Consider the following 15,759-nt stretch of genomic DNA (forward strand, 5'->3'; position numbering starts at 1 on the left):
CTTCACTGTGCAGGTACCTGAGCGTAGAAGAGCAGGTGCTCTCTGACAGTCAGGTTATCAAAGAGCACGTCGTGCTGGGGACAGAGTCCCAGACTGCGGCGGACCAGAGCCATGTCCTGACAGATGTCGTAACCGTTGATATAGGCTCTGCCCGTGGTGGGAGGAAACAAGCCTGCAGGCGCACACACACACACACACACACACACACACACACACACACAGGCAATCAGTCGCGTTCCGACGGTTTGTTTGAAATGTGTCCATTGGGGCATTGGTCACCTGTCAGCATGGACAGTGTCGTGGTCTTCCCAGCCCCGTTGTGTCCTAGCAGCACCGTAATCTGTCCCTCAAACATGTTCACCGTGAGGTCCCGCACAGCCTGCCGTGTCTTGTTGCCCACTTTGAATTCCTGTCGAGGCGATGAACCCAAATCATTGACATGCATTTAGGCATGAAGGTGCGGCGGGGGTGACTTTGGGACACGTTGACCCTCTGGGCGCCACGTCCAGCTGCTCACCTTTGCGAGGTGTTTAATCTTGATCCCGGAGACGAGTCCGGCTGGTTCCTCCTCGACAAACTCCCCTTTCAGAGCCTTTTCTGCATCTTCCTCTTCCTCTTTCTCATTCACCAAAGCCATACGGGGGCTGCTGCACCAGTAGGACGGCTGACGGAGATGAGGCAGATTGTGGGGAATTGAGAGCAAGTGGAGGATAGACAGAGGTAGCAACTGGAGTGGCTGAAGAAATCAGTTATTTGCAATACCAGTACTCATCTTTCATCATATAATGTAGAATGAAATGATAAAATGTCGTAATCTATTGCACAATTTGCACAAGTGCTGGCATTGTTCATGAACACTCTTCAACAAATGTCCCTCTGGTGGACTTTCTAAAGACCAGCGTCAAACCTCCACTGTCTAAACCCCCCCCCCCCCCCCCCCACACACACACACACACAGGACACAACGTGTGTCAACATATAATCCACACCCTGCTGGCAGTGTCTTGAATTAGTGATTAATGGGTCACTTTGTGACCTTCCACAGTTGTTACGGTCATACAGCCTGTTTGTGCTGGCTGGACACACTCAGACGCTTCCTGTTATTCTAGCGAGCTGAACCCAAAGACTTCCTCTGGCCGATATGTTGTGACCTGTTTTCGTTCCCCGCCACTTTCACAAACTGCAGCAATTTCTTTAATCTAAGGCAATTTTCCTGTAACAAGAGACCTTGACCAGAGTTGCGAGTGCTGAACACCACCCATGCAGTATTTGTCAAAATCATAGTGTGTCTTTAGCTGTAAACCAAAATCTAAAAGCCATTTCGGGAACGCGGGTTTAATTTATAGTTGCGAGACTTCAGGCCAGTTAGAGCATTTCGACAAAGACGTCGCTGGCCATGTCCTTCACTTCCTTATTTAGGTGAATGAGTATGTGACAAGTCTTTTGCCTAACCCTAACCCTTCCTAAACAAACTCCCTGTATCTGTATCATTATCTGTTCATCATATCGCACATGAACCCCACCAAACTGAAACATATTCATATAACACGCCTGTGCAGTGATTTTTTTAGATGATCAAATTATCAATTATAAAGTCGACTAAAGAAATATGAATAGAACTCTTTAAAAATTGGCAAAGGAAGATAAAATAATAAAATAAAAACAGAAGCGCTTCTAAAGCAAACTGACCATGATATTTAAGTAAATGTATGTTTCTAATCCATTAAGTTACTCCGCAGAATGTGTTGAACTTTGACAGTATGTGAACATTACAACAGAAAGAAAGATGATTACAAGAAACCAACCCGATGACTATGCAATATTTTGTTTGTGCACAACTTCCCCATTTTGTGGGGGGTTTATGTCTTTTACATTTGAAATACTAATAGAAACTGCAGTAAAACACCGGGGCACTGTGAGGATGAACGTTAAAACTTTGTTTGTCTGACGCGTCATTTCAGAATGAGTCATCTGTTCACACTTTCTTCCCACTAATGCAACTGTATTTGGTCGCATCCCCAGTGAGGAGTGTGTGTGTGTGTGAGAGCCACCTTGCTTTGAAACCTACCAGTACAAAGAAGTAAGATGGTAGAGGGACTCCATACTCCCCGGGAAAAACCGCCTCTGTGTACCAGGCCACCAGCCCATAGAGCACGGCGTCAAACAGCAGCAAGCACAACACCTGGGCCATGGAGAAGTCATCATCCACCGTCACCGAGTCAAACAAGTTCGACCACTGGACCCCCGTTCCTACGGAGGTGAGGGGGATGAATGAATAAATAAATGTAGTGAGAGGAAATTAGACATTCCCTTTAGATCACGACCTCGTCTCACCTTTGCCTTCAAACATTCCTATGAGCTGAGCTCCCATGGCCATGGCCACGTTGGAGATGAGGCAGGCCGACACCTTCTGGGCGTGACTCAGCAGGTCGTAGCGTGGCCACAGGAACAAATATGGCAGGTAGCTCAGGAAATAAATGAAGCCACCCGCTGCTGCCGCCACATTGGCTGAAGTTAGAGGGGAAAAAAAGAGACTGAACAACAACAGACCTTAACAATAGTGAACTGAGAAGCTACCATCCCTCTCTGTTGTCACGGTTACACAAGAACATATTGCGCTAGACAGGCACGAAACACGCGCACAAACACACACGCGCGCATTTGTGGACCAGAGGGAGCAAAATAAGTCAATTATAATTTGAAGAACCATTTCTGCAAAACCCATTTCCCCAATTGAAAGCCGGTCTGTGAGTGGTGTTCACATGACGCATTAGGGAGGACAAATGAGAGATGGTGGAGAAACGGCAAAAGAAGGATGAGCACAGCAGATGAGGCCAATTACAGACTTTCAAGGCTGTTATTGCTTCAATTTCTGTGCTCGCATTGTAGAAGCGCCATTATGTTTTCACAGAAAGTACAGCAGCGGTGGGGAGAAGCAGCCAGCCAGCTGTTTACACAGACAGCAAAGAGAGGAAAGAAGCTTTTCAAGAAAGAAAAGGCAACAAAATCAGCACTGAAGTTTACGCTTTCCTATTCCACCTACAGATCCAAATGATGTGGGAGAACCTGGTTTGGGTTCATTTCCGATGTATTGATCTATGAATGTTGACGTGTATGTATGTACAGAGTCAAAGGGGAAAAAGGACATAGTGATTTTCTGTTAATCAGCAATAACTTAATCAATTTTATTGACTTAAGTCTGGCTGTCAAATATATACAAATAAAGACAGAGACAGCGAAAAGATGGAATAAAGAACTGCATACGATTTCAAAATGTCACCAAAGACAACGTAGCTCAAGATGTCAAAAGGAAAAAGAGGGAAGTGTTCGTGCAGGTGACAGAGCCTGTTGCATTTCTCAGATCAAATCAGCTCCTGTGGACTAAAGTCTTAAAGGCTTAATCATGACTTTGTGATTAAGCCAATGTTTTCCATTGATTGCAGTTTTAAAAAAAGAACAGAATTGCAGCAGCTTTTCTTCCTGTGTCTCTACAAAGAAGACGGACATAGTGACAGCGCCAAACTAACCCGGACGGAAAACAAAAACACACATGTAATAACACAAGATAACAAAACAGTCCAGATAGAACAGGATCAGATTCAAAACGCCCACACAAGTCAAGCGTCTCACAAATCAGATAATGACAAAAAGTTAGTATGCTCCTGTGGCCCCGGTTATTGCAAATCATACAAGACATAACAACAAGAAATAAATAGCCCGTTTCCCTCCAGACGGACCCTCCACAGCCACATCGCAATATAGCAACTTTCCTACTCAACTAGTTTCTACAATATTTCTTGTTAGAAGGGTTAATATCTTCATAAGGAGCCTTTGGTGTCCTCATCAGAATCACTCGGTTATCATGAAAACTTTGCAGTATAATGAATCTCTGAATTTCTTATTATATAAGAGACCAAACATATATACACACATATCAGTACAATGATTAGTCTCTTGAAATGTGTTTCCTTCATTGTATACTGTTTCTTTGCATTGGATGTACGTGGTTTGGCATGTCACACACACTGCTCTGCTTACTACAGTATGTGTAATATGTGGTTAAATGAGACAACAAAAAAGAAAAAAATCCACAAGAAGTTTTTTGATGAAATGAGCAATATTGATCATGTATATTCTATTTTCATAATCATAATGAACATTTTGCGTGTGTCCCTAAAATTGCTGTCCACCCGGTCATTACTGGTAACTGCACCTTAAAAAAAAAAAAAACACACTCCGTCATAGTGAAATATCAATTCATATAAAAACCTTTCAGTATTTTGAAATATATTTGTAAAACAGTACATGGTCACCTTGCTAACTGAATCATGTTGCTAACTGTGCTTATTAAATGATAACATTAGCCAAAAATGTCCACCCTGTCACCAAGCCTTGCATGACAGGGTGGAAAGGAAGGACATGGGCATAGTTTATGACACAGGCTGAAAATTGTGTGTAATAGCTGTTGTGATATATATATATATATATATATATATATATACACTCACCGGCCACTTTATTAGGTACACCAGTCCAACTGCTCGTTAACACTTAATTTCTAAGCAGCCAATCACATGGCGGCAACTCAGTGCATTTAGGCATGTAGACATTGTCAAGACAATCTCCTGCAGTTCAAACCGAGCATCAGTATGGGGAAGAAAGGTGATTTGAGTGACTTTGAACGTGGCATGATTCTTGGTGCCAGAAGGGCTGGTCTGAGTATTTCAGAAACTGCTAATCTACTGGGATTTTCACGCACAACCATCTCTAGGGTTTACAGAGAATGGTCCGAAAAAGAAAAAACATCCAGTGAGCGGCAGTTCTGTGGGCGGAAATGCCTTGTTGATGCCAGAGGTCAGAGGAGAATGGCCAGACTGGTTCGAGCTGATAGAAGGGCAACAGTGACTCAAATAACCACCCGTTACAACCAAGGTGGGCATAAGAGCATCTCTGAACGCACAGTACGTCCAACTTTGAGGCAAATGGGCTACAGCAGCAGAAGACCACACCGGGTGCCACTCCTTTCAGCTAAGAACAGGAAACTGAGGCTACAATTTGCACAAGCTCATCGAAATTGGACAATAGAAGATTGGAAAAACGTTGCCTGGTCTGATGAGTCTCGATTTCTGCTGCGACATTCGGATGGTAGGGTCAGAATTTGGCGTCTACAACATGAAGGCATGGATCCATCCTGCCTTGTATCAACGGTTCAGGCTGGTGGTGGTGGTGTCATGGTGTGGGGAATATTTTCTTGGCACTCTTTGGGCCCCTTGGTACCAATTGAGCATCGTTGCAACGCCACAGCCTACCTGAGTATTGTTGCTGACCATGTCCATCCCTTTATGACCACAATGTACCCAACTTCTGATGGCTACTTTCAGCAGGATAATGCGCCATGTCATAAAGCTGGAATCATCTCAGACTGGTTTCTTGAACATGACAATGAGTTCGCTGTACTCAAATGGCCTCCACAATCACCAGATCTCAATCCAATAGAGCATCTTTGGGATGTGGTGGAACGGGAGATTCGCTTCATGGATGTGCAGCCGACAAATCTGCGGCAACTGTGTGATGCCATCATGTCAATATGGACCAAACTCCCTGAGGAATGCTTCCAGCACCTTGTTGAATCAATGCCACGAAGAATTGAGGCAGTTCTGAAGGCAAAAGGGGGTCCAACCCGTTACTAGCATGGGGTACCTAATAAAGTGGCCGGTGAGTGTATATATCACAACACTTCAACAGCCAATTAAAGTGTGTAAAGGTAAAAAATTTAAACAGGGCCAGTGCTTTGCTTCAGTCAGAGACACCACCCAACTCCCCTGCAGCTCCTGAAGATCAGCCTCATTCAGGGCCCTCCAGGTTAGATCATTAAGTTTAGCTTAATTATTTATTAGGAAGTTTAGATTTATTAAAAGGACAATTATCAACTGTGTATGTCCCCATAAAATGACATATTGATAATTAATTTGCTAAAATCATACTAACAACCCTTACAAATATGTTGTGTTTTAGGCAACACCAACAAGGGGAAAGCATTCGAAGGAGTTCGAAGAGGAAACTAAAATCAAAAGAGCTCTTCTTTTCCATTTGTTCTACAGTTGAATGTTTGAAAAATGTACAGAGTTTAACATTAGAAGGTCACATTAATGGCTCATTTGGGGAATCTTTATTCAGTGGCCATATGCAGGTAGAGTGGATCAAAACCAGTCTGTTCAACTGGTAATTTGCCCCTACATGGGTAAAGGACCTCTGACATTTTTTGTTTCATGATTTCCTTTAGATTTATTGCATTTATGAGGCCATTCAATGACATTTCACAACGTGTCCACCATGTCATTTTCATGTTTTATGAAAAAAAAAATGTATAAACAAATGAGGACCAAATAGTATTGTGTGAACGTTTGACCAGATATCTTTGTTGTTAGATTTTATTTAGAAGAGAAAGTGCAACTCTCGCAGATTTTATAGAGAAACATATAGTTTGCCATAATTTTATTATTATCCAAACACTTTTCCCATTAACTAAACTATACTGCTGATAAAGGCACTCAATAGCTTTCTGAAAATGTACATTTTATAATCACTAGGTAATTAAAATGTATTTACTCTACTTTGAAATTGTCCATCACAGGCGGGACATATTTTGCCGTTTGCATGTACATTGTCTGCTTGCAGATCATTTATACAAAGTGTGGGAGCTTGACCAACACGCATTTCTAACAGCATAATAAAATGAATATGAAGTTCAATGCAATATCTCAGCTTTTTTTTGTTGTTGAAATGGGCAAGTCTCAAAGGCGCCTTCTGGTGATATTGACCCACAAGTGCTAATGTGCAACGAGGCAGTAAAAGGCTGCATCAAACCGAGCGCTCAACAATGAGTATGTTTTTATAAAGCCGATGTGCCTTTTATTGCTGCTTCTAGGCTTTGAACTCGCTAAGTGGGAGGAAGCAAAGCGAACAGCAGACACTTTGACCTTCAGCAGAGACACACACACACACACGCACTGAATATTCTCAAGCTAAACGGAGCCAGAGTGTCCTGTTAAGTGCATCCGACCACACAAACAACAGAGTACACCTAGAGGCAAGAGTCACGGCCGTCAATTGTGTTGCGTTAATTCAAACACAGAAACACAAATGCACACACCTCGTGAGAAGAAGGCACTGATCATGAAGCTGAAGCTGATGGTGGCCACAGTGAAGACGAGCAGGAAGACAAAGACCAGCGTGGGGTCGCTGTAGGACAGAACGGCTCCGTAAGGGCTCACCTAAAGTTAAGAGAAGGAACGAAATTAACTCATTTGTGGATTCTTAAGTTGTAACTACACTGATTAACAGCAACAAAAATTATATTATGAATTTGGTTTGTCGCTCTCTTTTTAATCCTGGTTTCAAATGCCGACTGTATGAAATATTGCTTTGCAAACTACAGCTTTTCAACATGTTCACACACTGCAAGTAAGTCTGTTTAAATATGAAGTGAGGGTATCACATGCTGGAGCAACAATGTCTCGTAACACAAACTCACCTGGACACAAAGGAGCAGGGTGACAAAGAAGACTGAGATGGAGAGGAAGAGGAGGAACATGAGGAACCAGGCGCTCCAGTGCAGCCAGTTGCTCAGACCCATCATCCTCATGTACTCCTGAAATGAATGAAAAGAAAAAAAAGGTTGAAATTATGGCACATTGAGGCCTTTTATTAATAATTCACACCTTAATAGATACCCAAAAGAAAATTCAGACACCACATAAACCCACCCTGAGTTTCCTCTCCTTCTCCTGCACTACAGATCGTACTATGTTGAGGGATGTGTAGGTGAAGCTGAGCACCAGCAGCAGGGGCAACTGGTTCTGGATGGCCAGGATGAAGACGTCGTATATAAAGGCGGGGTAAGGAAACCGCGACAGGACCACTCGGATCTGTGGCAGCAGAGAGGCAGCGGCCGTTCTGTTGTATGAGCGCATGATGGCTCGGTCCACCGCGTGCTGCACAGCCAGGAAACCCTCCCGGAAATAACCTGAAACAGAGAAATGTAAACAATGTTTTGTATTGTGAATAAGTACTGGTGGCACAAACAGACTTTCAAATAGATGTGTTTCGCACGAGACAGAAGTCTACGTAACATCCTGCCAAAAGTCAACCTGAAAATGTGTGAGAGGCCTCGAGGAACAAAAGTGTTGTGCATGCAGAGGAGAGAAAATCGTTTTCATGAGACTATAAAAGCTAGTCATGCTGACATGCCGAGAGGATGACTTCTTTAGAGCGGCCCTCTTTATGGGTCTCACTCCTTTAAAACTTTATTATGAAAAGCAATACACAGCAGCAGGTTTTCCCAAATTATTATGATGAACTTATTATTATCACTAAACAGATCAAACACCCTGACGGACAAATGGGAAGATGCATTTCAGTATATTTGGTGCCCGAAACCTCACAAATGATGCAAAGGTACAATGCATCTTGGCGAAGCCGAAACTAGACGTGTTGGGTCATGGTTGTCATGGAAACACCTGAGAAGAGAGCTCAAGAGATTGTGGGAATCAAGTGCTTCATCATCTGTTTTAGCAGAGACTAAGAAGCCTCTTGAGTTGAAATTGCTACTTAAAAGATCTAATGCTGGATAGCGGCCTGAAGACATTCCAATACATTTGAAAGAATATTTATTTATTTTTGGGGACGACAGACCCTCTCATGAAGGTTTAGCCGCATCAAAGCCGAAAGGATTGGGAGGAATGGGGAGGAAGAAGAAGTGGGAGATGAACAAGATACGGAGGGGGAAATAGTACCAGGCGTGCCCCCCTCTTTGTCGTACTGCTCCCTCGGCCCCGGCAGCTGGAAGAGGGGAAAGAGGCTGAGCGTGTGCCAGTCGAGGTCACTGTTCGGGTTCAACTCCGACCTCTCCCGAGGCGGGGCGCAGCGCGGGGTGAAGCTGAAACGCAGGTGATATTTCACCTGTAATGAATGAGCACAGACACCGAGGTGAATGATGAGGTAGTACAGTCCAGTTTATACATTGTCCACGTGTGGCTGTTTGTATGAAATGTTTGGGGTCCATCATGTTCCATCATTTCTGTAAAACAAATGACCCATATACAGTAAAACACATTTGGGAGCTCATCATGATTAATTTATTTAGAAAAAAAACTTTAATTTAAATGTGGGCATTATCATTCTTTTGTTTGTTGGTTACTAATGTCAAAAGAAAAACACAAAAACACAAACGATTTGTAAGAACAAGCAGAGAGTTAAAAACAAGTAGAGAGGAAAGAAAGAATAACTTGTGTGTTATGCTTTGTTGTATTGCCTTTTTGTTGTATTTATGTTTTTGATGCATCTGGGCCTTTTTTCAGAAAGCAGGTTCAGTGAAAACTCAAAGTAAGGTATCACTGACATGAAGCAAACTCCTGGTTTTCAGTGACAGACAGAGAGGCAACTTAAACTCTGACCTTATTACCATGGTAACGGACTGCATGGTTCTAACCTGTCATAGTCTTGCTGCGCATTAATTAGTGGCGGTTTACAATAATTCCTCAGGAAAATACGTTAGAGTCCCCCACCGCTATAATTAAAATCTGCATGTCATCAAGTTATTTTTTATTGATAAATATTTAAAAATGTTGTGACTCAATCGTTGTCCCTTGTCATAAGATTAGGTTGCGTGTAGTGTTGATTTTCAAGTTAAACAATATAGTATTGTTTGGAGTATCTTAAATAAAGCAAACAAAGGCTTTTGAGCCAATACCCAAATATATGTAACATTTACCTTTAAACGTTTTTCATGATGTCACTCTGTATTTTTTTTTTTTTTTAATTTGGCTCCTGTTTTTTTTGTTCTCGTCCGATTAAAAATATTTTTCCAATATAAATATAGGCTGAAGCCTATAAGGCTAATTTGTACAGTCGCATTAGGTCTCTCTCGCTCTCTCGTTATGAGCTTCTTTGTTAGTCAAAGACTCGTGTGTGCTTAAACTACCAGGCGGGCCAAAACAAACACTGGGAGCAGAACGGAGTGGCTGAACCGATCCAACCGGTAACACGCGGTGAGCGCCAGTTATCCGAGATTCCTCACTCCGAGATCAGTTCAGCAAAAAAAACACGCCACTGTGTCGCCTCTTTAACATCTCTCAGAGTTAAATTTACGTCGTTTCCCTGACACAAATACCTAAACTAGTGTCAACCTGCTCCACTTTGTGCGAGAGTGTGCGAGCGTGTTTGTGTGCTGGCTTTTGAACCTTTAGGGGCAGAGGTTCATCATCGTGGGCGAAAGGGTGCTCAAACACCACAGCTGCCAGCAGCTGTCCTGAGCGAGAGTCGTTTCTGACGAACTCCTCGAACTGCTCCTCAGTCTCAAAGCCACGCACTAAAAAGGAAACAAACACACACACACACACACACATTAAAACAGCGTTGTGTTAGCGGGACGGCATTCATCTCACCTATGTCCGTTTTCATGCCCGGTCGGTTCAGGGCGCTGACGGCGTACAGAGTTCTAAGAGCAACGGTATCCAAACAATAGAGCTGGATTTCTCTGTGGCCTTTTCATGCCACTTATCCAGCACTCGTGGAGGTATTCAGAGTGTGGCGAAAGTCTCTCAGTGTTAAATATTGGTCAATCTCGTGAGATAAACCCTTGTATGCAAACACAGTAAGGGGCCCAGAGGGAAACTGGTCAAGGACAGGCAGTTATTGGATGCATTCGCCACACTGCCCTCGGCTTCTGCTGCTGTCAGCAGGGCCGCACTACTTTGAGGAGAATATAAATCCAGATTACACTCAACGTTGTACATCCAGATATCTGCATTTAGGGGAAAATGCTCTGACTCCACAACACACAACCTCCAGCCAACCGGAGTCAGCTGTAATGCCTTAAAGCCATGTGTGGCAATTCAGAGTGTGTGTTTTTTAGTTAGCAGGCGAGCAGAGTCTAAATAGTTAGCTAATAGTAGTGGATAGAAGGAATAGATAGATAATAGAACTCAAATGGACAAGTGAATAATTAAAGAAATTGGCCATGGAATGAATAAATGGTGCAATTTGAAAATTGTCTGACAAGCTGGAAATTGTCTCACTAATCAGCTAGTTTAGACAAAAACTTCGGATTGCACAACGTAAGAACTGCGATTTCACAATTTACTTATACAACACTTGATACGTATTACAAGGTGTTTTGACATCTAACCTCTTCTCAACAAAAACTCTTGAAAGAGTCCCAGCCGAACAATCCCTTCTTTTGTTTGTGTAAAACTTTTCTCTGTGAAAGAGAGTGGCTTCCTTGTCGAGCGGACGGTTGGACTGAAGCCTTGATCGTTCCCCTCCCCTCCATAAGATTCAATGGCAGAGCCGGCATCTCCCACAGCTGGCTGTGCGTCTACCTGCAGGGACACATATCCGTCTACCTGATGCTACATCTCTGCCTTCGGCCCCACGCTGCTGCTGCTGCTGCACGTCCATCTTGTGGATGGTCTGCCAGGCGAGGCTTCAAACACATAAACAGCTTTCTGAATGCTTTTCTGAACAGCTGCTCCCGCAGACGTGTGAGTTAATAAGAGAATTGAGTTTTAGGTCTCCTGAGAGACGAGGGTGAAATGTTACAGTGTGTGAGCCCAATGCTGGCGCCTGAGACGAGAGCAGGGTGCGACCAGTTTCTAGAGGAACAAGTTTTCCCCACATGTTGTTTTTCAAGGCTGTGGAATACGTGTCAGTGGTTATTATGGTGGTACCAACAGCTCCGGAGGGGGATGTGAACGTTCTGCTGTACGGCCACAGCAGCGGCAGGTTTTAGAAGCAATCTATTCCTCTATCTCCTCTCACATTTTTTTCAGAACACAATGTGATAATGCCTTTCAGGAATACCCAACAAACTCGCAAATTATTTAAGAGTTGGGGTCAAATGTGGTTCTCAAACTTAAACATTAGGAAAGGAATGATTTGAAATGTTGGGGAAATGCACTTATTTTTTGTCAAATTGAGAGATCAGATTAATAGAATCAATATCACTTTGATGTAGGTCTCTTAAATATAAATCTACAGCCTTACTATAAACTTAGTTTGGCAATAAGAGGGCAATTATGTGGAAATTGTTCTGCCCGCAACCTCAGTTTAAAACAGCAAAACCGTAGTTTGCATTCAGTTTTGATTGAATATATATATAATGTTTGTCAGTGAGCTCCAGATGTGCTTTTAAACATGATGTTCCTCACTTCGGAGGCAGCTGGCTTGTTTTCCTGTTTCCACTCTCGATGCTAAGCAAACATGGTGCAATCCCCTACTTTTCACCGATTTGAACAACTCAGTAGTCAAGGCGCCGAAGCAGCCACAAAACACCCACCGGGGGGAGAGAGGAACAGGCTGCCTCGCACATCCTCTGCCACGTGACGCACCACGCTGGAGTTGCGGGGCACGTAGGCCAGCTGCAGGCGGTGCATGAAGTGGGCCGGCAGCGCGTCGACGGTGTAGCTCTCGTAGACCGTGGCATTCGGGTAGTCCTTAAAAGGCACCTTCTGGCGTAGGAAGATGAGGATGCCAGAGAAGAGCAGGGGCAGGAGGATCTCCACCAGAGTTACCAGGATTTGACGTTTCTGGAGAGCAAGAATAAAGGTGGTCTGTCATCCTTTTGATGGAGGGGTATGAGGCCAGAACAAAAAATACACATAAAAGAGGGAATGAGACATTTTGGAGTTGAGGAAGTAGAAGAGGTGAATTAAAAAGAAGATTTTGAGATCTTATGTTTTAATCACATGTTTTAATCACAACCAATGACTTCTTTTTTGGTTTGTTTGTGCATGGGAGAATACATGATAAAAAATAACTTACTAGGGCACCAATATTTCCATTGAGGATATAAAAAAAGTTCACAACTGATTTCAAATATAATTTGAACAACATTCCATTTAAGGCTCTTCAACAGGACTTGGTGTTGGCTCAGACTATCCTTCATTTGGCTCTTCTCAGACGACATGCTACGGTACAACGAGCCCAGTGATAACGTTCATATTGAGAGCGTTCACTTTGAGAAAATCGCATCAGCTCCTAAAACCTGCTGACCTGAAAATATGTCAAGATGACCTCAACCTTTCTAAATGAGGGACGTCCGTTGCGATAATGACTCCACCAAATAAGCAGCAACGATTTTTGTTTCCTGCCCGTTCCTAACGAAGTCCCGGCAGTCTTTAAACAACCACAACTGGAGCAGCAAAGAGTGGATGAAGGGAGATGTAACAACACCCTCTCACCGCGCTCACGACTGGACTGTTGCAGGCCGTGTTGTGCAACCATCGACTGATACCATTGTTCAAAACCATGCAAGTCTTTTTTGGATATTTTGAGCTGTGATGAGGAGTGTTTAACCAGACAAAAATGTTACCAAAAGGCGCAGGAGTATCTCCAGAACTTGAATGTATCTGTTGTTTTTTAGGATATTATGTTATTATATGTATGTATTATATGGTATATGTATTATATGGTATGTAGTTAAATAGTATATTACAAATATAGTTGTCCTTTTGTCCTATTTTCCAATAATGTATTCTATTTCATTGTTATTGATGCTCTATTAATGTTTATATTGTATTCTAATGATTCTTGGTTTTATACGTGTTCTGTGTCCTTGGAGTGAATGAGGATACAACTGCATTCCACGTATTGTATTGTCACAATAATAAAGAAAAAAAGTAAACACTGCAACTGATGTTGCTCAGGGCTAATATCATAAGTAGTAAAAAAAATGTGTACACTTTACTGTATTTATGATGTACCATTTGGAACACTGAAAACTATTCAAAGATGCAGACAATGTCAACACATAAAAATGACACACAGAAGTTTCAGCTCTCTCCAACTCACCTGCTGAAGATAGTTTTTCCATAACAGGAGTCCAAATTGTCGCACAATAGCCATTTTGAGAGGTTCTCAGATCACAGTCCAGTCAGCCTTCTGCAGTGGCTGGACACACAGAGAAGGGGGACGATATTGTGAGTTTTGAGTTAGAGCATCATGTTTCAATATTTGTTTAAAACTGGTGTAAAGGTTTCTTGAAGCTTTTTTTTAAAACAGCCTTCACCCGTAGTGATGACTGTTCAGATGTTTCAGATTTCAGTTTCTTTTAAAACATAACTCGAGAGAAAAAAAAGAAGTGAAAATGAGCAAACAGTGGAAAGCACAGGGTTACATTTCTAACTAGACAGTGTACACAAAACAAGTTATAGAGGAAGAAAAAAATCACATGATAGGGGTAGGGAAACAGGTCTTTTACCAATACAAAAAAAGAAAACCACAGGCAAAGACAGAAAAGATGAAGAAAGAAAGAAAACAGGTTTTTGACATCAACACACTTAACCAGTTACAGGACAACCGAGTCAAAACAGCACTGTAGGATGTTGACAGAGATAATAATGACTGCATATGAATATTGCTAATGCTTGTGAGGCTATAGTCACTAACTACCTAACCAGGCACAGGCCCCTGTTAACGCTTCTAGGACCGGACTGGCCTCATGGAGGTCCCAGCACAGCTCGGAGTTTATAATGTAATACAACTGGTACTTCTGGAAAGGCCCGAATAACACACTGACAGGGGTCACTGTATGTAAAATTAGAAGGACGTGTTTTTTCTATCAGTATGTCCTGGCAAACAATAAAGCCCTTTCAGACGTCAACCTTCTCCTTGGAACCTGCCTTGCTCTTCTCTGATTGGCCAAACGCTGCCCGTCTGGACCTTCCGATTGGACGATCGGTGTGTTCGTCAATCCCAAAGGATTCCAACGAATGCTAATGATGGAGCTGAGGAACAAAAGCTAGGTAATTCCTTACAGCACCGCGTTGACGCACCCAAATGACACCACCTTTCACCCTAAACATCAACAAATGTCTCCGCTAGAGACATGTAAAAGCATCGATGTGTTAAATTACCTTAGCAAAAGCATGTTTCGGCACATTCACTTCCCGAGCTGCGGTCTTCCCGTCGAGGTGAATACAATTCCTCCTTATTGGTGTAAAAGTCGACGGGAAATGCGTCAGTTCGGTGTTCCTTCTATCCTCCACCAGGTCGAGGCTCTGCTAGCATTACCGGGGCCAACAACGTCGGTAGCCAGGTGTTTCTTTCTTTTTTACCCTGCGGTTCGCTCCCTGCTAGCGAGGCGATGACACTGCACCAGCCACTGTGTTGACTCTAGCCTGTGAATTCATCGTGCAAAATGCAGCTCACGTGATCATAGTGGAGCAGAGTGTCACGTGACCGCAACAGCTGGTCTTACAGAAAATCAACAATAAATATAAAGTAAAAGCTGTATATTTTCAGGTATTTATTATTATTTCAATTCTGGCAGGAGTTACCAAACGTTTTTTATTGTTGGTCATAAAGAGATAAACGTAATGTATTTTTCTCCCAAATGGTAAGTGAATCGGAGCGACCAGCAAAGCCCACATGACGTTACAGTCTGCAGTCTACAATGAATTTGAATTATATTAACACAGTGGCCAAATAAAATGTGATGATCCATCCATCCATCCATCCATCCATCTTCAACCACTTATCCGGGCTCGGGGGCAACAGCTCCAGCAGGGGACCCCAAACTTCCCTTTCCCGGGCCACATCTACCAGGTCTGACTGGGGGATCCCAAGGCGTTCCCGGGCCAGTGCAGAGATATTATCTCTCCACCTAGTCCTGGGTCTTCCCCTTCCCAGCTGGCCGTGCCTGGAACACCTCCCAAGGGGAGGCGTCCAGGGGGCATCCTGACCAGATGCCCAAACCAC

The 15,759-nt window shown here is 43.1% G+C and overlaps 1 protein-coding gene across 1 annotated transcript in view; it reads right to left on the reverse strand.

The window, feature by feature from the left end:
• Positions 1-15,183, reverse strand: part of abca3b (ATP-binding cassette, sub-family A (ABC1), member 3b) — a 35,527-nt gene extending 20,344 nt beyond the window's left edge. Inside the window, exons 1-13 of the mRNA XM_037475388.2 lie at positions 14,916-15,183; positions 13,852-13,950; positions 12,338-12,587; positions 10,242-10,369; positions 8,796-8,961; positions 7,767-8,026; positions 7,535-7,651; positions 7,154-7,274; positions 2,335-2,508; positions 2,069-2,250; positions 518-664; positions 280-409; positions 18-172 (exon numbers count right to left, since the gene is read on the reverse strand). Coding sequence (XP_037331285.2) covers positions 18-172; positions 280-409; positions 518-664; positions 2,069-2,250; positions 2,335-2,508; positions 7,154-7,274; positions 7,535-7,651; positions 7,767-8,026; positions 8,796-8,961; positions 10,242-10,369; positions 12,338-12,587; positions 13,852-13,905 — 1,884 coding nt within the window. The 5' untranslated portion in view covers positions 13,906-13,950; positions 14,916-15,183. The remainder of the gene's footprint in view (positions 1-17; positions 173-279; positions 410-517; positions 665-2,068; positions 2,251-2,334; positions 2,509-7,153; positions 7,275-7,534; positions 7,652-7,766; positions 8,027-8,795; positions 8,962-10,241; positions 10,370-12,337; positions 12,588-13,851; positions 13,951-14,915) is intronic.
• Positions 15,184-15,759: the final 576 nt, after the last annotated feature.

The sequence above is a fragment of the Pungitius pungitius genome, chromosome 12 (genome assembly GCF_949316345.1).
Source record: "Pungitius pungitius chromosome 12, fPunPun2.1, whole genome shotgun sequence".
NCBI classification, from domain to species: Eukaryota; Metazoa; Chordata; class Actinopteri; order Perciformes; family Gasterosteidae; genus Pungitius; species Pungitius pungitius.